The sequence below is a fragment of the Schizosaccharomyces pombe genome (assembly GCF_000002945.2).
Source record: "Schizosaccharomyces pombe strain 972h- genome assembly, chromosome: I".
Classification (NCBI taxonomy): domain Eukaryota; kingdom Fungi; phylum Ascomycota; class Schizosaccharomycetes; order Schizosaccharomycetales; family Schizosaccharomycetaceae; genus Schizosaccharomyces; species Schizosaccharomyces pombe.
In genome coordinates, this window is record NC_003424.3 from 3877918 (window position 1) to 3899748 (window position 21831).

The window sequence follows — 21831 nt, forward strand, 5'->3', positions numbered from 1 at the left end:
AATGAGAAGAATAAAACGAAAACTGAAAAAAATAAAAGAAGAAAAAAATAAAGTAAAATAAAATAAAATAAAATAAAAACGAATATTAAAAAAATCATAAATTTCATTCATAATGAAATTTATTTTAATATTTTACAAATACTACAATCAAAACCACAATAAATGTTAATACCCATGTTTCAACAGTTCACAATTCTCTTATTATTCAATACGATTTTCATCATTTCAAATTATTTCTATAAATTCAATTTAATATTTTATAAATTTTCATTCGATTTCTTTTATTTACATGCATTTCCTCTATTCCCTTTTTCTCTCTCTTTCCTCTCCTTTCTTTATGGCTCTCCACCACTCGGTTCGTTAGCACCTTTTTTTTTCTTAAGCACATTAAAAAAAAAAAAAAATAGGTTTCTTGTAAATGTCACCTTTCGTCATCCATGCATCAACTTCAATTTTTGCTTACATTCATAGATTCCTCGGTTGTTGTTGTAAACAAAGAACCGATCCATTTCTTTTTCAAACATACTTTGCTCTTTACCTACAACCCAGCACCCTTGTTTTCTCTCCTTGTGCATCGCGCATTGCCGTGGCCCTTGCAAACCACTGTGATTCATTCGGGTAGGCAAAAACACTACCGAAATTCATCCATCCATCCAACTTTAGCAGCTGCACCCAATCCCTGCTCTCAACCCACATAACTATGAATGCAACATGTTATTTCAGAAACCATTTCTCACCAATTTATTTTATTTTATTTTATTTATTTTTTTTCATTTTCATCCTGCATTGATAATTCCTTTTTCACATTCCATCTTTTCATCTCTCATTCCTCTTTCTAAACAAGGAAAGGCATCGAAATAGACGATCTCTATCGGCAGTTAAAGTTGACAGATACTTGGTTTGCTCAATCCTTTTTTTTCCACCACCATAATCAACCATGCACAAGATTACTTTTGTCTGCAAATCTTATTACGTATTTTAAAAGCAAGCAAGGTTTTGAATGAATGGTACACATTGTTTCTCATAGCAACAACATCCCGCAATCACAGCCAGCCATACCATACCATACTATACTATACATTCTTTACTTCCAATAATATCGTTATTACAAACATGCGCAAAATTCCACTCTACATTTTCTTTCCAATCTACTTAATTGCCAATTAATTATATGCTTCTCATCCTTATTATTAAAGCACTTTTCTAGCTGCCCTCTTTCTTATCCTCTATTTTTCACCCTCTCTACTTACTCTCGCTCTCTATCTTTTTTCCACACTCCACCGTATCCTGTGTTATTTGGAATGGGAAAAATTTCTGACCGCTCGGAAATCCACTTTCATCCGCTAGCTCCAGCATCAAGGCCACGAAATAATCATTCTGCCGCTATGCCATCCATCTGCCTTTGTTGGTGTTAGTTTCCTTTTCCTTTTCCTTCTTCCCTTGCCATGTAAACAAAAGACGTAGTATACATGCGTTCAATGTCATAAACACCGTCGCTCATTTTCCATTTACGTTTGCACAAAAAAAAAAAAAAGTACAATAAAAATTAAAAAAAAAAAAAAAGGTTTGACCCCCCAACGTAATCCCATCTCCTCTCATCCTATTCCATCTCATCCATCATCCATCCACCTCATCCCATTCTTCCCGCCCGACTCCAATTTCCAACATCATTCTTTGCATTTTTCTCCAACTTTACCCCATTGCCGCTGGCTTACGCTTGCTTACCTTGTTTTCAATACCCAACCACCTCATCCATCATCATCATTATTCTGCCTCCACCTGACTTGTCAATTTCCAGCCATTAATCGGCATTCGCACTTTTCGTCACACTCCCAAGTCATCAAACCAAATCTCATCGCCTCTTATTCTTCTTCATCTACTCGTCTTTTTCCATCTCCGCAAGGTTGCATGCTAAACGGAAAGGAACGTCAGAGTAAAAACATTGTATGGTAATTCATCCATCCATTCATTCATCTACTGCCTTTTTGCTGTTTGACATACGTTTTCTCTCTCATTTCTTCTTCTCCAAATTGCATGCTCTTACTACTCAAGCTATATCTATATCTCCTTTAATTAACCTTTTGCCTGTTTCACTGCCCTCCATCGGATTTTCTTGAGTCCATGCCATGTGCATTCCAATATCCAATCTACCTTAAACAAAATTGATTTCGAATAACGATTTGGAGTACACTCATTTCTATATCGCTTAACTGAACCGTACTGCACTTCTCAACCCTCCAGTGTACCGGATGGAAGGCAAATCTCAAATTTTTTTCATTCTCTTCTAATACCCAAGCATAGGTAAATCCTTCACTTCTGCCTTCTTAACGAGATTAAGCGATATTGCGCTACAGCTCTTTCGGTTCCATTGAATTCCCGTTCGGAATTTGGCTTATCTATAAAAGGCACTCATACCGGACACAATCACGACTTTTGTGTCACTTGCTTTATTAGGTAACATGGACTCAAATTTTTAGTGCTGTCTGGTATAGTGCACTACTCAACTGTTACGGCAGGAATGTCGCTGGATACACTTGTTCATACAAAGTGGATTTAGCGAGAATGACCGTCTTTTGTAAAGTAGCTGTTGACTTGTAAAGGTTAAAAAAAAAAAGGGTAAATAATATATAATGGATGATGGGCTGTAATGGGAAAATGGGAATGATGGGTTTGCTGAAAAGAATACGATTCTAAGTTCAGTAGTGTTACTGTAGGTTGAGATGTTGATTTTGGAAGAGTTGTTCATTATTTTGTAGGTTTTGTTACATATTCGTTTCTATGTTTACCTTTTTGTTCGTTGATATCAGTTATTGCAATTTTTTTAGCTTTTCATCTTTATCTTCATCAAACTTTCTTTTTGCTTATTTTCTTTTATGTTTATGCTAGTTATGAATCACACAATACTCTTTCTTTTTTATCCCTTTACCTATTATCTCCATCGGCCGCGTTGAAAGCGACACATTTCAAGTAATGATTGCTTTTTTTCTTGTTTCAATTTGAATCGCAAACTTACCACAGAGTGCTATTGCTCGCATCTCACTTCCATAACGTCTTCTACACGCTTATAGTCTTTCTGTCTTTGTTATACCTCAGCTCATTCCTTTTCCTTCATATGGTATCTTTAATTCTAATACTTTATTGCATAATATAACAAATTTATCTGCTATACTATTATAATATCCACATATGCCACAATAATCGCCTTCTTGATGTATACGAGACTTTGTATTCCATAAAGCGAAGAAAAAAAAAAAGAACGCTCTACTTTAAGTGGATCTCTGGGTCATTTCCATCTCCTCATGATTCATTATATCCTCAATGTTGCTGTGCGACAACCCTATCTGAACAAATAAGCTACACTTCATACAATCGTTAATCAATTTTATTCATTGCATTCCTAATGTAATTAAAAAAAAAAAATGAAGAAATGGGGCGATCCAATCATCTTTTCATTTTCATTCATTGGAAAAGTCGGTCTATTTTTTCTGGTAATAATAAAGTCTACCGTTTTTCTAATTTGTATGTGCGAACCAATTCATGGCAAAAAGTGCGCCATCTTGAATCACTCCATACGAATGCGTATATTGTGCCTTTGGAAATGCGCCTTATAATAATGAAAACAAGACAAACTTTCAAGGTGCATGGTATGAGAAAAAGGAAATATTATTGGAAAAACGACTACATGCGTGGAAAAAATAGAAATGGCAATTTGCCCACAAAAAAACATCAATCAAAAAAAATGTAAATAAGATAAACGATAATTTTCATTCAAATCTAATATGAAATAAATTTAATTATCAATACTTCAAGTAATTCATACAATATATATATATATTTTTTTTAATATTCTTTTTTTTTAAAATGAAATTTCCATGTTATACTAATTACAAATTCCAACTGTCCACGTTACGTTGGTTTATTTGTTTTAATTTTTACATTTATTTTATTTCTTATTTTTTTAAATTTTTTACTCAAGTATACATATACGCTGGTTCAACGTTCTAACTTTTACATAGATGCAGACTTTTTTTTTCTTTGGGTCAGTATCTTTAGTTATTCTGTTGCTACATATTTTGATAGTCAATGAATAGATGAATCAGGCTTTAAAATTAAATTTTTTCGTTTTCCTATAATTAATTCATTTCTCTACCACTACTCATCAGATTCGCTGATTGATTTGCATCTATCTTGTAAACAACAATTTTTCGGTAAAAGAATAGAAATTTGAATCCTTCTCTCATGTTTCCCTTAAATGTTTATTTTTTCAAGTTTCACATTAGCTTCTATGCACGAGTATAATTTCCCAATGAAAATGGAATGGTAAACAGTATCACAAAGTACACCACTGTCCTACAACCTCGTCCAACTTTCTTTATATCTTTATTGAACATAAAAGTTTGAAAGGTTGTATTGAATAATCAAATAAAGGGGTTTTATTTCCTCAATTTGAGTAGCACGAGTCACTTTTATATTCGCTGTCCACAGTTGGTCGATTTTATTACCAACACTAAAGGAGTTCATGACTATACTACCGCTTTCTGGTCGTTTGCCTTTTTTCCGTGCTTAAGTCAAATAATATTATATACTTAATAATTGTTTACATATTTTGATGTCAATCCGATTTACTCATTGTTTTACTTCTTCCTCATCATTGCCCTGCTACATACTTCGACATTTGCCTTTTTCAAATTTCAACCGCTATTCTACCGCTTCCCATGATAACGTTAATGCTTTTCGCCTTTTAATGCGTAGGTTCGCACAACCAGTTGTCATCATCACGAGTGGTTTTGCTGATGGTCATCGTGCTGGCATGACGGCCTCATCCTTTACGCCAGTTTCTCTGACGCCAAATCCAGTAATTTCATTCAATATAAAAATTCCCTCTCGTACAGCAAACGCCATCCAACAATCCAATCGAGTAATCGTTCATCTTCTGTCTAGTTCAATAAAGAAGCATTCCGAATGGGCTTCCTTACTTGCCAAACAAAAACATCAAATCAATCCTTTAATGAATTCAGAGAAAAACTCTACTTCTGTAGAGGATCTTCCAGGAAGCAATCGTACACAGCAAACATCTTCACATTCTCTTCTGCATCCCCTTCATCCAATCGATGTCAGTCTCAGTAAAGAAGGTCTTCCATGTCTTGTTGATAGCTTAGGGCTCTTGCACTGTTCAATAATTCATTCTTATCAAGTACAAGATCACATTCTTTTCGTTGCGAACGTTGAGCGTGTTGAACATGGCTCTAGCCCTTTAGAATCCAGCTCAGGCTTAGTTTATTATAATCGGAACTACTGCAGCACATCCCCGTTAAGCCCTATTATTGATTCTTTCGAAAGTTAATTCTTTTTTTGAGTTTGCTACTTATGCAAGTAATCATGCCTACTTTAAAAAATGATTCAGCCAGGAATGTTGGGTCCGTGTTCTCCATGCTATTTAATATTCTTTCTTTTATATTTTCATTAATTTATGTGTACTATGTATTTCTTTCTAGGGTATATAGCTAGAAAGACTTACGTAAAGAAAGGTTGTACGACTTTATTCAATTGTTTTTATTTTTTGATACAGTTTTTGTAAAATAGGCCAGTCAAAACGTACGCAACTAAAAATCAATATTTTAAATTCTAGAAGCATTTCTATCGTTGGATTTTTGGGCGAACTTAATACCTTTAAAAGCTGTACATTTTCTATTCAAACTTAAACTAAGCAATGGATTTGAGGAAATTTTGAGAAAAATCTACTAATTGGATATAGCAATCTCCAAAACCATCGCTTCCTCCATAATAAGGGTCATCAACGATTTTTGAAACTCCTGGACTAGCATATTCTCCAAAAAGCATGACTTTAGCACGGCTACCTTGAGGTTTAACACGATTAATGTTTCGCAAATTTGACGAATCCATTGCAAAAATGTAGTCAAAGTTTTTAAAATCAGACGTTGAAAGTTTCCTTGCCAAATGTTTGGTATGAATGCCATTCTTTTTAAGTACTTCGAGAGTTCGTGGATCAGGTCGATTTCCTACATGCCATGCACCAGTGCCACAGCTATCAATGGTGTCAAAACGTGCCTCGAGTCCAGCCTTTTCTACTTCATTTCGAAAAACTGCCTCAGCCATTGGACTTCTGCAAATGTTTCCCAAGCATACAAAAAGTACTTGAATATTCTTGGTCATAGTTTATAGTATATTCTTGGGATTTTTGATGAGTCAAAATTTCCTCTTCTATTTGTAATGTATAGATATTATAGAAGGTGTAAGTTTAAATGAAAGACAAGCGAATTTTTACCACAGTTAATTGGTAATAAAAAAGTTTGAACTTTTGGTAGGTGCACCTCCCGTTTTTAACAATATTGAAAAATACTAAAAAGTAACTACAATGTTTCCAAATATTTAAGGAATGTTGAATGTAAAACGAAAGTGATCGTATTTTCACGTTTCAAGGTAGTAGAGGAAAATGCAAAGACATGTCAAATTAGTGCAACCTCAATTGTCCATTACCAATTAATGTTGACTGTCACAATCTTTTATTTTTACTGATTACAATATATTGCATTTTATTTCTCATACATAACTTTTTTATTTTATTTTGTTTTAAGCATTTGCATACATTTTTTGGAATATCAGATATGAGTTTCTCTAGAAATCAAGTGCTAAAAGGACTAAAGACGAAAAAAGCCAAACCTAAGAAAAACCCGACTGTAGATGAACTCTTTGAAATAGCTATTGATCTAGAAGAAAGTGGGGATCGCTGGCGATTGGAACCTGCAAAGGTATGTACAAAGCTATAATGGTGAATTTCAAAAACGTTTGAACATGATCATTCATACGAATTGTAATATTAGTTTTGAGAAACAAATAGAATTTACGCTTTTTTGCGCCGAGTTCTCAATACTTGAGCACGTGAAATTAAAACTAACAAGCAATAGTGTTTAAGATTTTATCAAAAATCCCTTGAAACATATGATAGATATTTATTACAATGTCCGAATGATTTTGATGCTCGTTTTAATAAAGCAAGATTGCTACTCAATATGGCTACAAACTGCGATATGCTATACAAAGATTCACAAGTATGCCTCCAGAAAAGTATTGAGATGCATAAGCACGCCTTATTATTACAAGAGGCCCCAGATATTTGGTTCAACCTTGCGCAGGTTCATCTTAATTTGGCTGAGATTTGGGTGGATCTTGATCGCGAAGATTTGGCATATCCTGAAATCCAGCAAGCACTGCAATCCATTTCACATAGCATTGATTTACAAGAACGAGAAAGAATTGAATGGGAAAATACTATACAAACATCGTCGCAACAAAAATATGAAGAAATACCTGACATACAGGCTCGACGATTATACTTTATAGAAGCAGACAAAGAGGCATCGACATTAGTTACCGAAATTGCTTCTTTAGCATGCAGTTGCAAGTTACTTGAAGAATCAGATTTTGAGAAACTCTGTCAGATAATGCTACCGATTACGGAAAAACTCGATATATTAAAGCTAATGGACTGGTACTTGGCGAAAACCAAACGTTTAGTACTTGGTGGTAAAGAAAATGAGGTGGCATGGATTGATTTACTGCAAGTTTTTGACCATCAACTTAGCCAATTACCACAGCTAAACTTGCAAAACCCGTTGGATCCGAACTCGTCTGTTAAACCTTTGCATATTCAATTGCTGTGCGACAAAGCCGATGCATACATAGACTTTGCAGAGACGCTACTAGATTCCTGCGTATCTACAGAAGAAAGCGCATCTATTGAAATAATGACTAGAGCCTGGAATATGTTAGGAGTAGCTGCCAAAAGTTTAAAGATGGCTAACACTTACAATCCTAATCATGTAAGAATACTCATTTCTAGAGCTGACTTAGAGATTCAACGTGCAGCTATCCCCATCATGGTAGCTCAAAACTCCAAACTTGTGTTGTATAAAAATGCCAAAGTATTATACGAAAAAGCATTCCGTGATTATTCAACCAAAAAGACAACAAGAACGTTTGCGGAGATTGTCTTAAAGCATTATCAACTACAGAAATTGACCAACCCAGAAACGATTAAGATGCTGGACTCCTTAACTGAGGTTGCTCAAGAAGACATTCTCAATACCATTTAAAGAAACAGACGTTTCTTACTTAATTTGGCAGGCTAATTAGTGAATCCAATTATAAATATAAAGTTTTACTTTGTTTCATTACTTGTATCATCAAATTCATGTTTCGCTAGCCGAATTTTTGCATCGTATTGTTTCATACGCTCCAAATGATCTTGCTTCAGAGCATTCAGATGAAATGCTTCGCTACCGATGATGAGCCATAATAGCCCGAACGTATACGTTGATGACCAACGTAACATGGAAAAAATTGACTTTTAACTAAAAAAAACTGTTTCTAATATCTTTGGTGTGCAAGTTCAGACTCAGTATTTGGAGTAGCTGCTGTAATTAATCGATATAATATAAATCACAAATGATTGAGCCTTTTAAAGGCGTTGAACACTTAAGAATCAAAACTCCAAAATACCGAAAGACAAAGAGAAAAAGAAAATCAATATTTTTCGCTCGAAATAAGGATTACCATTAAGACAAGTTTTGACTGTACGGAACTGTGTAGGATAACGGTAAATCAATTTTCTGCAATGCTTTGATATTTATTGACTTTCATTAAATCTCTGTAAATCAGAATTTCTATTGTCTATCTAGTTTTGTCCATTAAATCAGAAATTATTCAGTTTCTATTATTGTTACTTTTTATTTATAATAAGGATTTGTTTAATTCAACCGAATAATGCTAGTTGGTTCTTAAAGTCATACTCCTTATTTCCTTCATTCCCAGCCTACTCAGTCTTTGCCCGCAAAAAGATATTTCAAGGCCTATTTGATTTAACTCATTTATTCAAATTTCACTTTTTGTTAACTGAGTTTTACTTTTGTTCAACCTTGACAGCTCAGCGAAATTAGTGTAAATAAATAAAATCAAAAGAAGCGCTAATTCAAGAGGCCTTTTTGATTCTACTTTTTACTGTGTATACAACTTATAAATGACATTATATCCTTGACAAATTTGCTTACGTTTGTTTCAACTTTTATTAACCCCTCGAAATTAAATTATTATTATGCTCATGGCATTGTTGATCAAACATTGAGATTTGATTAAGCATATAAAATAATAATCATAAGAAATAAAACACTATGATAAATATAATTCTTCTAAATGTATACTAAAAAAAAAAATCCTTGAGAGTTCGCCTTTTCTCTAATTTTAACGGCACCAAACGTGGGTCATTAAAGACTAACATCTCCTTTGTTCTCAGTATTCCATGCCTATGTTAAATTCTGAGACTTACCAAGAGCTTGAATATCAACAATCATAGGTTACTTCCTATATGTCTATTTATAGATTTTTTTACAACTAATTGTCAGATACATTTACTTAGAGAATTCTTAGCTTTCCCTTTTGAATATTTCAAGTCTTAGCATTTAGTGACTGATTTAGACTCCTTTTTTATGACTTGCTGATATCCTCGCCTTACGGTGTATAAAATTCATATTTACCGCTATTGCAGTAAGGGCAGCAGTTTTTTTCATTTCTTAATTCTTCCGTACTTTACTTTACAGCATAACTATATCTTATTTGATCATTTGCTCTGTTAACGATGTTCTCTTCGAAGGAAAATTCCTTAGGTGCTAAACGTGCCCCATTTTCATCAAATACAACATCTTCTCAAAGAGTTGCTGCCCAAGCCGCTAAACGAGCATCTTCTGGTGCATTTGCGCAACTTACTTCTTCCCAAATTCAAGAACTTAAAGAGGCTTTTGCCCTATTAGACAAAGATGGTGACGGTAATATTGGAAGAGAGGATGTCAAAACCATGCTTACTTCTTTGAATCAGGATGCCTCCGAAGATTCAATCAATCACATGTTTGAGTCAATAAATCCGCCTATTAATTTAGCCGCTTTTCTCACTGCGATGGGTAGTATGCTGTGTCGAATCTCCCCCAGAAATGATCTACTAGAAGCGTTCTCTACATTCGATGATACTCAATCCGGCAAAATTCCAATTTCCACTATGAGAGATGCTTTGTCAAGTATGGGTGATAGAATGGATCCTCAAGAAGTCGAGTCTATTTTACGCTCGTACACCAGTCATGGTGTATTCTATTACGAGAAATTCGTTGATGCTATTGCTGGGTCAAAAGATAGCAATTGAGTTAAGAGCAGCCAGATATGTTTCACATTCTTCCCTCTAATACTTTATCTTTTTAACCTGAGCCATTTCCCTTAGACGAATTTTCCTCTTCTCTTTTAACTTTTTATGAAAGCATTTGATACATTTATGTTCGTTGTGACCTATACTTTATGTGTCTCAATACTTAGCTACTCTCTGCGACTTTACTATTATTTGCAGTGTTTAGTGAGTTAGAGCTTAGGCTTAATGTCATTAACCATATTTTCATTCGAGGGTTCAATTAATGTATGAATAAATCTATATTAGCCCAGCATACCTATGTTCCTCATCAAAATTATCCTACCTTGTAAAACAGCTCTCACATGACTAGAAAAAAATAACTTTTAAGCACCAACTTGTACTTGTTAGTAGTATAAACTACATTATTCGAAAACAAAATTTGATGTACTAATAAGTATCCATAAACTTTAATATTACTAATCAACATTCCATATTATAACAACTTCCAAACAACCTGTAATCTAGTGTGTATTAAGAAAAATCGTGTAGAAAGAAATTTTTGAATGACAACAGACACTAGAATCGTTAACAATGTATAGGATAACTTGCTTTAATCCAAGAAAAACATTATATGCATAAATTTTGGAAAGACACATTAGATGCATTTGATTTAATCGACTTCCTCCATCTTGCTCTCAGCATTGTTTTCAGCAGCGACGGATTCGGTAGAAATTTCCTCAATAGGAGCCTCCTCCTCTTCGTCAATGCTAAGACCAAGAGAAATAAGACGGTTGATACGTTGAGCATAAGCACTAGGGTCATCAAGAGTGAAACCAGAGGACAACAAGGCGGTCTCATACAAAATAGTAGCAAGATCCTTCACAGAGCGGTCTTCGGCACCATTCTCCTCAACCTTCTTCTTGAGCTCAGCAATGATGGGAGACTTGGGGTTAATCTCAAAAGTCTTGCGGCTAGACATATAGGCACTCATAGAAGTATCACGAAGGGCTTGAGCCTTCATGATACGTTCCATGTTAGCAGACCAACCATATTGACCGGTAGTTAACAAGCAAGGAGAACCAACAATCTTGTTAGAAACAACAACCTTTTCAACCTTGTCACCCAAAATGGTCTTAAGTTGCTTAGCAAACTCCTCATACTCTTTTTCGAGCTTCTCGCGAGCAGCCTTCTCCTCGTCAGTCTCTTCCAACTCAAGACCATCCTTAGTAATGTTAACCAATTTCTTGCCCTCGAATTCCTTGAGTTGAGTGACAGCGTACTCATCAATGGGGTCAACCATGAAGAGAACATCAAACTTCTTGGCACGGAAGATTTCCAAGAAGGGAGAGTTCTCAACGGCTTGCTTAGATTCACCAGTGATGAAATAAATGTTCTTTTGATGTTCGGGCATCTTAGTGATGTAGTCCTCAAGACTGATAAGATCATCAGGGGAGTTAAGGGAGTTGTAACGCAAAAGCTTGGCTAAAGCAGGGCGGTTAGCAGCATCCTCATGGATACCAAGCTTCAAATTCTTGCTGAAAGCATCGTAGAAAGTCTTGAAGTTCTCCTTGTCCTCGGCAATCTCGTTGAACATATCAAGACAACGACGGACAAGGTTCTTACGAATAACCTTCATGATCTTGTTTTGTTGAAGCATCTCACGAGACAAGTTCAAGGGCAAGTCCTCAGAATCAACAACACCCTTAATGAAACCCAACCATTCAGGAATCAACTCTTCACAGTCGTCGGTAATGAAAACACGGCGAACATAGAGCTTGATGTTGTTCTTCTTACGCTTGGCCTCAAAAAGGTCCATAGGAGCGCGGCGGGGGACGAAAAGAATGGCACGGAATTCCAATTGACCTTCAACGCTGAAGTGCTTGACGGCCAAATGGTCTTCCCAGTCGTTAGTCAAAGACTTGTAGAAAGAGGCATACTCTTCCTTGGTAACTTCACTGGGGTTGCGAGTCCAAATGGGCTTGGTCTTGTTCAACTCCTCAGTCTCAGTGGTGGTCTCCTTGACCTTCTTGGTCTTCTTCTCCTTCTTCTCAGATTCATCATCAACCTCCTCAATCTTAGGAGCCTTATCGTCTTCTTCATTCTTAACTTCTTCGGTCTCTTCTTCTTCAGGGACCTCCTTCTCAACCTCACGGGTAACAACTAATTGAATGGGGTAAGAGATGAACTCACTATGTTTCTTGACGGTATCTTTGATAGTCTTTTCCTCGAGGTATTGAAGTTGGTCTTCTTTCATGAAGAGACGAATCTCGGTACCACGTAACAAGCGAGGTCCATCGGTGTCCAAAGTGACGGTGAAGCTACCACCAGCAGAGGATTCCCAGATGTATTGCTCATCGTCATTATGCTTACTTACGACTTGGACCTTGTCGGCAACCAAGTATGCAGAGTAGAAACCAACACCGAATTGACCAATCATGGAGATATCAGCACCAGAAGCAGCAGCTTCCATAAACTGCTTAGTACCAGACTTGGCGATAACACCAAGGTTGTTGATAAGGTCATTCTTGGTCATACCAATACCGGTATCGCGAATGCTAAGGATTTTGTTCTCCTTGTCAGGAGTAATGCGAATGAAAAGATCCTTCTCAGCGTCTAAGGCATGAGGATCGGAAAGGCTTTGATAACGAATTTTGTCCAAGGCATCGGAAGCGTTGGAAATAAGCTCACGAAGGAAAATTTCCTTGTTAGAATAAACAGTGTTGATGATTAAAGACATCAACTGGCTGATTTCAGCCTCAAACTTGAAAGTTTCTGTGTTCGACATTTTGTAATGAAATCAAATTGAAAACGAAAACAAAGAAAAATGAAGGAATTTATAGATAAAACCGGTTAAGTCGTACAGTTCGTAATATAAAGGGTAAAATAAGTAATTAAATATACTTTTATTACTTGAAAAGGGGTTTTCTTCTCAGCTATAACGTGATTTTAAATATGTTCAAACGTATGAACAATCTTTTAAGCGTTCAACAAAGGAACTTAGTGGGAAATGGGTTATAAATAACTTGAGAGCTAGATGGCGGAGGGTACGTGTATGGTGGTTTATATTCTGTAAACAAAGCAACTCGAACATTCCAAAACCCTAACCCTGGTTTTTGGTGGAAGGACATGGAACTCAAAGAATAGTGCGGATGCAACGAAGTGTGGTATTTGGATTGCGATAGAAGGTTGGGGTGAGAAAAAAAATTTCTCACTAAAGTGTATCTAGAAGATGCTAGAGGGAAGATAGTGTATTGCGTAAAATTACGAACAACCAATATTCGGAAACATCCTTACACTGTGATAAGCTCATAAGGTTTTACTGTAGCGAAAGGTTTTTTCGTTAAGCATCGTTGAAGGGTGATAAAATCGGCATCTCGCTAACGTTCACTGTTCATAACCGACCGTTTTTAGGTTAGCTAAACGAGATCGATCATTTAAAGTGTTTAACTGTATCTTATCTAGATGATGGGAACTTCATAAATTCCAAGTGAGTGATATTTCTTCAAATTTCTTTTGCACGCAATTAGAATACATATTAAAAATAATGTTCCGAAAAAGAGGCCTACAGCACCCCGGATTCCCATGTTGTCTCCAACCATAGTACTAACGAGGCCCTCAGACGCTTAACTGCAGTGATCGGACGGGAACTGGTGTTTTCGCCTAGGTATGGCCGTAGACATTTGTTACATAAATTTATAGAATATATAATAAAGAACAGAATATGTAATATTTCTCAAAATCGAACAGAATTTAGCAAATACCATTTCATAAACTTGTACTGTATTTGTTTACATCGTTAAACACCCAATCCTTCGCATTTGCATAAAACTTACTTGACAAGACGAAACGCATCCGATACTACTTCGGTATGTGCGTCGCTTGCATAAATTTCGCTACAGCCATGTCACCTATCGAATACAAATTATTATTGAAACATTCCAGCAGTTTTTACAGTACTCAAATTTTAGTAAAAAGGCTATTAATAATATCTCAGCAATAAATTCTTTGTATATAAATAAATCAAAAGTGATTCTCCGCCATAAATTTTCAAAGGTAATTAACCGTTCATTTAAGGACTCTTTTGAAACTTCCAAATTATTTACAGCTGCAATTAGTCTATATTATTATACAATCCTTAGCAAGAGAGACTAGCCTTGCCTTCTCTCAACAAATACTTGGCCTCCCTTTAAAAGATATCATGAGTCGGATTCCGCGATTTCATAATCTACTTGTATAGTTAGAGAGCAACCCATGCATGGGACGACACTTCTGTTATTTTCCAGGTCGTCTTCCGTGACAACATATCCTCCTAAATCGCCGCATCGGCAAGGATAATAATAGGAGCCGTTGTCGAGTTCTTCAAATTCACTTAGATCAACGATAGAGTAGTAATGCGAGCTTTCTGTTTAGATTAATAAAAAAACCTTCAAAACAAAATTACCCTCTTCTTGTTTTATTTGATATTGCTGACGATCTTTTTCACTTGAAAGGACTTGATATGCTTCTTTCACTTGATCAATAGTATACACCACAGAGGGCTTTTCTTTACACTTATCCGGGTGAAACAGTAGTAACGCTTTTCTATAAGCTTCTTTTATTTCATCGTCTGTGTAAGTTTTTCCATCTTTGAGGTTTAGAACCGAATAGTGGTTCATGAGGATACAGCACACTTATGTCGTTCTGCTGGTATATGCATATACATAGTTAGGGTGCCCAATTGATTTGTCATTACTTTGATGTAGGAGAGCAATGATGAAACAATATGTGCTCAAATGTTTAATTAAAGCTACATCTTTAAAAATTTTTAAAGAATTATTGAGGTTAGGCGCATTGCATTTGTTAATAACTCATTATTTAACTCACTTCTTTTTCTGAATTATTCAATATTTAACCGACTAAGCTATATAAGCGATTGATTGACATAACCTAAATCCATAACAACTTCTCTGTTCATTTCGTATAAAAGCGTAGCATAATTAATAAGCTGGATTCAAATTGTTATTAGGCAAGTATTTAACTCAAGAGCTGGATGCTGGCTTGCAAAGCATTTAATTAAAACGGATTCATTTAAACAACACGATATATTATGTACACAATTAAGCATGTTCTATCAACAAGCTTTGTAATCATTCCAACGATAAAATTAAATTCAAATATTTAGTACTGCTGTTGGTTCATCAAATCGTTAAAGAAAGTGTGCGATGTACAACAGTACAAATTAAACAGATTCATCCTTATTTCTAAATTTGTGTTTCACGACGCTTTCTTTCATGAGCGCATCTACCCATTCAGGACCGGCTTCTTGCCTTAGCATTTCTATTTTTTTTCGAAACACTTGGCCCGATTCAGTATTTTGTGGAATTTCTTCTGATGCCGAGCCGTTCAATAAAGAGACGTTGGAAGATGTATCTCCACCAGATGCATTTTTAGAAAATACTGCCGAGTTAGGTGCAGATAAATCAACAATTCTAGTTTTACTTGCTTTTCTTAGTGTGGAACTTGATTTAATAGCAGGTGAATGACTTTTCTGATTAACGGGGTTCAAAGAAATAACTCGCTCAGGAGCAGAAGCTTTTTCCGACAAGTACATCTTTTCTAGCATACCAGGACCTCTTCCGTCCAGCATAATATCCTTGGACCCAGGATATTCCCGAAAGTAATTAAAAATTGTGATTCGATAGGAAGAGTATGTTTTGGTGAATGGATTTAAAGATAGATATGCCTCTTCAAAATTTGTGTTACCCACCAATCGACGAAACTCCACCACGTCTGTAATAGAATTGTCACGAATATCCAATTTTTCCAAAGATGGAACATTTTCTAGGCCAGAAAGACTGGTAAGGTGGTTGCGGGATAATACCAAGATTTGCAAATGGGATAATGAAATATGATAAAAAGTCCTGCATCCCGTTATTTTATTAGAAGCCAAATTTAATGAGCACAGTTGCGGAAGCTCACCCAAGGCATATGGAATTTCCGTCAACTCGTTTCCACTGAGATCAAGAGATACAAGGGACTGTAATGAAAGAAATACATTTTTTGGAATGCTTTTTAATTTACAGGAGGAGCAACGTAGATAAAGGAGTTGACTCCAAGACGAGGAAGACAGTATAGCATCTTTTTCCATTAAAGAACTAGAGCTATTCGCGGATTGGTTTTCCGTACCACCAGAAGAAGAGGCATTCCCATCTTTTGAAAGAACGAGTACAGATTGCGAAAGTGTCTTATGAACGGGTGGATGCGAAGATTTAAGATAATCTTTGGATCCCAAAGATACCGAACGTCTCAAGTTAGCATGTGCTGGATGTTGCTCACAAGGTTGTGAGTTTGGCTGTTGAGGGTAAGTTTGCCTAGAAGAGCGAAAACGATAAAGCTCAGCATCATCAAGAACCAGCTTGATGAGGACTTCAGATAAATCGGCTAAATCACAGTGATGAAGGATGAGGCTTTTAAGAGTCGTAGAAAGAAAATCCCAGCCAAATATCGATCTAATGTCGTAGCCTCTAATTTCAAGAGATGACAGGTTTTTAAAAACAGTGATGGGAACAGCGGTATCTAAAGGAAATTCTTCGTATTGAGATATCAGCGGAGTTTTCGGGTTATAAACCAAACTAATGGCAGGGAGTTTGGTAAAGCAGGAATAGATATAGCGTAAAATAGCCAAAATTCTTTGTTTGTTACGAGTTTCGCTCGCCTCCGAAGGAGCAGTGGAAAAAATACTCCATACAGAAGAAACGTTAGATAATATACTTCCCATTGTCACAATACTGTTTAAACTCATGTTATCATCAAAGTCGTTCTTTTTTGGACTTTGATTAAGAAAGGATGTGTAGTCACTTGGAAATGTCTCAGAGTGTAAATTTTCAATTCGGATGTTTAAAGGCCCAGTATTTACACCTAGTTCCTCAAATTTGGTCAATAAATAATACAGATGATGTACCGTTAGCTGTAACTGCACTGGGCGGTCACTAAATATTGAATGGTTCGGTGCTCTGTAAGGAGCACGTGCGAATCGCTTTTCATGTGAGCGAATATAAGATGCTAGATTTCGAATGTATTTCTCACCGTCGACAGTAGACCCCATTTTGGGGATATGTCTTCTGTCGTGACAAGTAGGAATGGGGAATTATATAAAACTAAGTGATGCACGGCTCTTTCAAACGGTAATGATGGAGAGAGAAGATAGAGATAGACGATTAGAAAAAATAGACACCAAATTTAAGCATCAAAAGAAATGTAAATGTATAAACAATAAAAGTAGGATAAAGGACCGAAGACAACCTTTAAATAATGGAATTCAACTGCGCTGCAATTAGGTCGCAGTAATACGATCGGTGAATAATTATATGCGTTAATAATACTTAAAATGCTAATGTATATATCCTTTTTGCCAATTCCCGATCAAGAAACGAAATCTTACGGTTCTTTTGGAAATCAAAAAGTGCGGTGAGGTATTAAACGGCAGAATAATTTAAACAACTAGAGTTTCTTCAAATAGAAAAGAATCCCACAAACCTATTGCATGAAATATAGGTTAAAAGGAACCAAACTATCAGTTTGGCTATTAATTTATATCGCGGTGGCCTGCGGTTCTTGGTAAAAGACGCCTGTCTTGGTGGCTAGCAGGTTTCTTAGATACAGATCGCTGCAAGTGCGCAAAGTGAAATTCCATCGCGAAAAAATATTTCTGTTTCTTAGAAAAAAGCAATATTTATACATATATATATTTATGAATCTTCCCAATTTTGAAAAAACCGCTGTGTATAGTAAAGCCAAAAATTGGAATCTTACGTGAAAAGGCCGCTGAAATTGTAATTGTGTAAATTTCTTGGTTGTATTAATGTAAGTTTTATTGAAAATCGATTAAATTTCAAATAGGATTAATACATACGGTCAGTTTAACAAGTACAAGTAATACGAGTATTATTCAAAATACAACATTCATTTAAAGCAACAAGCACGATGGAAGAACTAACAACAAGATACTCAGCGGATATCCCTCCAATTTGAGTTTCAAGTTGAACAGAAGTTTATATGTCAAAAGGTATAAGCTTGAAGCTGGCAAATCATAAAATTAATCTTTTCATTCAGAAAATAGAAATTTCCATTTTTCTATGCTAAAATCTTCAAGACATTTCAATCTCACTGGCCATGTAGGCAATTAAAATTTGGCAAAAAATTCCTAGTATTTAAAACTACTCACTAACAGTTAAACGATCGATAAAGGGAAAACAGTAATAATAAAATATGGCTAGAAAAGGGACGGCACATATGAAAATAAATTGACATTTCAAACATAAATTCTTTCAGATAAAATGTTTCTTTTTTTGTAGAACGTGTTAACAGAATTGATTTGAATTCATCAGCATTACATGCTATTTAAATATGCGTAGAGCGTAAATGTAACCCCTTGCATATATGCAAAGAAACAAGAGAAGTACATCCCACGATGTAGCTATTAAGACAAAGGTACCACTGAATTGGACATCCTCATTCCAGCATAGCAGTTACCATTGCAATTAGCAGTTCTAACCAGACTTGAACAGAAGGAAAGCCACAGTCCCAAGGTAAAAGTAAATAAAGTGTCTTGATTCTATTTAAAGTGTCAGTTGATGAGGCTCGATAAAGTTACATATGCAATTGAGAAACCGATGTCGACTTACCATGAGTGACAAACGAACCGAAGTTTCTGCCTACGATACAATGCCAGGTAGGTGAAAACTTTTTGTCAAATTCTCGTTTGATAAATGCGGCAATATCCTTTATCTCTATGTTAGTACTAGAAAAAAGACAGAGGTGGACGAGACCTCATTTTTTAATAAAACTAACGTACTTTCTCAATCGTGAATTTTTCCATTGCTTGAACAGCTAAAACGTCTTAGAAACAAATAATTTAATGTTTAAAAAAATCTACCTGCGTGAATAGCTTCTTGCTGCATCTTCTCTGACTATAATAATCGATTAGTTTCGAGATCCATAATAAAACCAGCTTTCTTACCATATCGACAGCCTTGATGACTGCCATCAATCTTTCCTCATTCTTAGTACGACTAGAGGATAATTTTTCGACATCCTCTTGCTCAGTAGCAGGGTTCCTCAACATTGTGAAAGTTAAATTTTGCAAACACGTGTGTCCTGTTTAAAATGGTAAGGAGCTAGCGGTGTCGGAATTTCCTTAAATTGAATGACTAATAATTAGATCAGTAAAAAGGTTCCTTAATAAAACTCATCTTTCTAATCTATAGGTACTTCGGGTTTTTGTGAAAGGGCATTATTATTAGCTAGCGAAACTGATTCCATTATTGCTCACACATTTCCAATTTCATGTACTTTACTAGTATTACGATATTTTCTTATATATAAAAGATATATTATAAATTGTAATATAGATTTATTTCATTATGATAATATTTTTTATTTTACAAGTTTATCGATAAACTAAAATAATATCATAATTTACCATATTATAGAGTAATTAAATGCTCAGAATTGCTCAATTTTTTATTGCTTTTTTTCGAATATTTTATATGTTCTATATTTTCTTTGGCCATGTTGTGATACACAAAATGCTTAAAAATTCACATTTCATAAAAACAATTCCATTATTCTTGAAAACCGCACATATACGGAGGAAGTTAATGATGAAATTATGATTTAATTGTTTAAATCCTTTCCACTTGTTGAGGTTTTTAAATGTGTTTATCTTGTTGTTTGTTTTTTAAATTTTTATTTTTATTTTTAATATTGACTTGTAAACTCAGGTAATTAAATTCCGTACAACATTTATTATGAAAACATGGACTTATGCTATTGTACTTAAATACTTCAGTAAAATATGATGTCCTCTAAATACATATAACTTCTTGGCTTAAAGTTGTTCTAACATTCAATTTAAATCACTCAAAAAAAAAACGTAGCTAAAATTTAAATACCGGTGTTCCAAAATTTACAAATTTAGTATGGTACAGTTTATTTTCACCAAAACCATTAATGGTTTATAATAATTAGCAGCATAACCAAATGATAGCATATATACTAACCACTAGGTCCTTAATACTAATTCTCTTAAATTATGTCTTTTTGCGAACAAGCTACCACAAGCTTCAAGTTCCGAAATCATTCTTTACCTTCACGTTGTAAACCAAACTTTTTAACTACGACGTATCCCAAAAAAAAAAAAAATATTTGATATTCCCTCTAAACCAAAGAACCTACCGTAACTTACTTTTTTATAACGAAACAAACACTGTACATGTTTGTTTGAAGGAAACACCTGCAAACAAATAAGGCACAATCCACGAATAAACTTTTCCAAATATTTACTCCTTCTATTTAATAATATTCGATTTTTCCGTTAAAGCCAATGTACCATTTCCAAAAAATCATAGCGTAATTTTCGACCTGATTAGACCCAGTGACGTTTTGTGAATTCAAGAAGAGCACGTCGAGCTGTTCAATATGTTTAATAATTAATTAGAAATTATTCGCTAGCATCTGAAATGACATCTTCTTCGATTTCAACTTCTTCATTTTCACTATCTTCTCTTTCCTCAACAGAGCGCTTTAAACCCTTCATCTTACGAGTTTGTAAATTACCAAGATCTTGTTGATCAACATGAATACGACCAACTTTATTTCCAATGATATCAACGTCAACATTTTTCTTGGGTTTGGGTTCTTGAGTCTTGGGCTTTTTAAGAGCCTCTTCCAAAACATCGCTTTCAGCGGGTTGGACACGACGAATGTTAAAATCTATACGAGGTCCCATTTCTTCAAGTTCAACACGTGGAAGGTTTGTCTTTGTTTTCAGTAATTTGGTACCGTAAACACGGAAATGAACGAGAGGAAGTGGTTTTGTTTCATCTTCTTGAGCCTCAGCAGCAGAAACTACAATTACATATGATAAACCCGCAGAATCTAGTTTTTGAATAGGCTCTCCTCTAAAGAAATCCAAAAACAGTGATTTTATATGACGATAAGTAGGGTGAGCATCGAACACAGGACCTTGGAATAAAATCATGGGTTTAGTGCCTGGGACAATTGGTGTAGCCTGAACAATAAACACGTTAGTTAAATTAAATGTTTTATATATTGAAGGAGTTACAAAATTTTTTTGCATTTCCCCTTTTCTTTTAAGGTTGTCAAGAACTTACCGAAAAGGATTGGATTGACTTGTAATTAACAATGCCAAGCTCAATCATATCTAAAACACGATAATTAAAGAATCTAACCCACGTAAGATTGTGAGGTCTCTTCTTGTTATGTGTCGCCATCACAGCCAACGCCGCATCATTTTTTTCTGAAAAAAATTCAAGGGAAGATGCGTCTTCAAAAGGAAGAATGTTGTTCTTTTTTTGAAAATTTACAGAAAAAGGCTTTTTCAAAGCATGGATGTCTCCCAAAACGTCCAAGGAAATTTGAGACGTTGCATTTCCACGCAAAAAAATTGCGGTTTTTGCACCCTCCACTAGTTTTGGTTCTCGCTTTTCCAGAGCACGTTTAGTGCGTGCATTTTTAGGTTTACTAGACTGTTAATATTTCGGAATTACAAAGATGAATTGTCTTCTTACACTTGACGAAGCATTGTAAAGCTGTGGTCGTTTAAGTTAAATTCTTAACAAGGTATTCTTTCATTTACTGACATT

The 21831-nt window shown here is 35.2% G+C and overlaps 11 protein-coding genes, 13 long non-coding RNA genes and 1 other non-coding gene across 25 annotated transcripts; 11 read left to right on the top strand and 14 right to left on the bottom strand.

The window, feature by feature from the left end:
• Positions 1-182: 182 nt before the first annotated feature.
• SPOM_SPNCRNA.3729 lies at positions 183-949 on the bottom strand. The gene has a single exon (NR_193092.1). It is a non-coding gene; the product is annotated as a non-coding RNA (long non-coding RNA).
• Positions 950-1116: 167 nt separating this feature from the next.
• Positions 1117-2355, bottom strand: SPOM_SPNCRNA.945. Its single transcript, NR_151336.1, has one exon. It is a non-coding gene; the product is annotated as a non-coding RNA (long non-coding RNA).
• SPOM_SPNCRNA.94 lies at positions 1591-2091 on the top strand. The gene has a single exon (NR_151330.1). It is a non-coding gene; the product is annotated as a non-coding RNA (long non-coding RNA).
• A 331-nt stretch (positions 2356-2686) lies between the features above and the next one.
• Positions 2687-3696, bottom strand: SPOM_SPNCRNA.3730. Its single transcript, NR_193093.1, has one exon. It is a non-coding gene; the product is annotated as a non-coding RNA (long non-coding RNA).
• On the top strand, positions 3428-3895 carry SPOM_SPAC1071.13 (uncharacterized protein; the record flags this gene model as incomplete). The annotated part of the gene is made up of 1 exon (NM_001356136.2): positions 3428-3895. One exon carries the CDS (start codon positions 3428-3430, stop codon positions 3743-3745), a length of 318 nt encoding a protein of 105 aa, NP_001343123.1. The 3' UTR covers positions 3746-3895.
• A 149-nt stretch (positions 3896-4044) lies between these two features.
• On the bottom strand, positions 4045-5516 carry SPOM_SPNCRNA.3731. The gene has a single exon (NR_193094.1). It is a non-coding gene; the product is annotated as a non-coding RNA (long non-coding RNA).
• coq12 (NADH-dependent flavin oxidoreductase) lies at positions 4498-6339 on the top strand. Its single transcript, NM_001019782.3, has one exon. It carries the CDS (start codon positions 4610-4612, stop codon positions 5342-5344), a length of 735 nt encoding a protein of 244 aa, NP_594361.1. The 5' UTR covers positions 4498-4609; the 3' UTR covers positions 5345-6339.
• Positions 5528-6446, bottom strand: stp1 (protein tyrosine phosphatase Stp1). The gene has a single exon (NM_001356137.2). It carries the CDS (start codon positions 6172-6174, stop codon positions 5704-5706), a length of 471 nt encoding a protein of 156 aa, NP_001342920.1. The 5' UTR covers positions 6175-6446; the 3' UTR covers positions 5528-5703.
• Positions 6447-6522: 76 nt separating this feature from the next.
• On the top strand, positions 6523-9392 carry SPOM_SPAC926.02 (uncharacterized protein). The gene is made up of 2 exons (NM_001019784.3): positions 6523-6770; positions 6927-9392. The coding sequence occupies exons 1-2, from the start codon at positions 6627-6629 to the stop codon at positions 8112-8114; spliced, it is 1332 nt and encodes a 443-aa protein (NP_594363.1). The 5' UTR covers positions 6523-6626; the 3' UTR covers positions 8115-9392.
• Positions 6897-8633, bottom strand: SPOM_SPNCRNA.946. Its single transcript, NR_151337.1, has one exon. It is a non-coding gene; the product is annotated as a non-coding RNA (long non-coding RNA).
• ina22 lies at positions 8180-8353 on the bottom strand (the record flags this gene model as incomplete). The annotated part of the gene is made up of 1 exon (NM_001356138.1): positions 8180-8353. One exon carries the CDS (start codon positions 8351-8353, stop codon positions 8180-8182), a length of 174 nt encoding a protein of 57 aa, NP_001343124.1.
• Positions 9205-9475, bottom strand: SPOM_SPNCRNA.3732. The gene has a single exon (NR_193095.1). It is a non-coding gene; the product is annotated as a non-coding RNA (long non-coding RNA).
• Positions 9345-10580, top strand: rlc1 (myosin II regulatory light chain Rlc1). Its single transcript, NM_001019785.3, has one exon. It carries the CDS (start codon positions 9653-9655, stop codon positions 10205-10207), a length of 555 nt encoding a protein of 184 aa, NP_594364.1. The 5' UTR covers positions 9345-9652; the 3' UTR covers positions 10208-10580.
• A 60-nt stretch (positions 10581-10640) lies between these two features.
• Positions 10641-13222, bottom strand: hsp90 (Hsp90 chaperone). The gene has a single exon (NM_001019786.3). The coding sequence runs from the start codon at positions 12969-12971 to the stop codon at positions 10857-10859; it is 2115 nt and encodes a 704-aa protein (NP_594365.1). The 5' UTR covers positions 12972-13222; the 3' UTR covers positions 10641-10856.
• A 522-nt stretch (positions 13223-13744) lies between these two features.
• On the bottom strand, positions 13745-13867 carry SPOM_SPRRNA.18. Its single transcript, NR_151408.1, has one exon. It is a non-coding gene; the product is annotated as a 5S ribosomal RNA (ribosomal RNA).
• Positions 13868-14091: 224 nt separating this feature from the next.
• On the bottom strand, positions 14092-14854 carry dph4 (diphthamide biosynthesis protein Dph4). Its single transcript, NM_001019787.3, has 2 exons — positions 14628-14854; positions 14092-14588 (listed from the first exon to the last, which is right to left on the bottom strand). The coding sequence occupies exons 1-2, from the start codon at positions 14839-14841 to the stop codon at positions 14383-14385; spliced, it is 420 nt and encodes a 139-aa protein (NP_594366.1). The 5' UTR covers positions 14842-14854; the 3' UTR covers positions 14092-14382.
• SPOM_SPNCRNA.947 lies at positions 14115-15082 on the top strand. Its single transcript, NR_151338.1, has one exon. It is a non-coding gene; the product is annotated as a non-coding RNA (long non-coding RNA).
• A 233-nt stretch (positions 15083-15315) lies between these two features.
• Positions 15316-17781, bottom strand: SPOM_SPAC926.06C (leucine-rich repeat-containing protein). Its single transcript, NM_001019788.3, has one exon. It carries the CDS (start codon positions 17268-17270, stop codon positions 15405-15407), a length of 1866 nt encoding a protein of 621 aa, NP_594367.1. The 5' UTR covers positions 17271-17781; the 3' UTR covers positions 15316-15404.
• On the top strand, positions 15763-15975 carry SPOM_SPNCRNA.3733. The gene has a single exon (NR_193096.1). It is a non-coding gene; the product is annotated as a non-coding RNA (long non-coding RNA).
• On the top strand, positions 16116-16770 carry SPOM_SPNCRNA.3734. Its single transcript, NR_193097.1, has one exon. It is a non-coding gene; the product is annotated as a non-coding RNA (long non-coding RNA).
• A 218-nt stretch (positions 17782-17999) lies between the features above and the next one.
• SPOM_SPNCRNA.3735 lies at positions 18000-18487 on the top strand. The gene has a single exon (NR_193098.1). It is a non-coding gene; the product is annotated as a non-coding RNA (long non-coding RNA).
• dlc2 (dynein light chain Dlc2) lies at positions 18349-19299 on the bottom strand. Its single transcript, NM_001019789.3, has 5 exons — positions 19185-19299; positions 19101-19134; positions 19020-19054; positions 18850-18946; positions 18349-18779 (listed from the first exon to the last, which is right to left on the bottom strand). The coding sequence occupies exons 1-5, from the start codon at positions 19209-19211 to the stop codon at positions 18715-18717; spliced, it is 258 nt and encodes an 85-aa protein (NP_594368.1). The 5' UTR covers positions 19212-19299; the 3' UTR covers positions 18349-18714.
• SPOM_SPNCRNA.3736 lies at positions 18783-19485 on the top strand. Its single transcript, NR_193099.1, has one exon. It is a non-coding gene; the product is annotated as a non-coding RNA (long non-coding RNA).
• Positions 19486-20328: 843 nt separating this feature from the next.
• Positions 20329-20586, top strand: SPOM_SPNCRNA.3737. The gene has a single exon (NR_193100.1). It is a non-coding gene; the product is annotated as a non-coding RNA (long non-coding RNA).
• On the bottom strand, positions 20349-21781 carry rpf2 (Brix domain-containing protein Rpf2). Its single transcript, NM_001019790.3, has 3 exons — positions 21757-21781; positions 21340-21709; positions 20349-21236 (listed from the first exon to the last, which is right to left on the bottom strand). The coding sequence occupies exons 1-3, from the start codon at positions 21768-21770 to the stop codon at positions 20667-20669; spliced, it is 954 nt and encodes a 317-aa protein (NP_594369.1). The 5' UTR covers positions 21771-21781; the 3' UTR covers positions 20349-20666.
• Between the last annotated feature and the right edge of the window lie 50 nt (positions 21782-21831).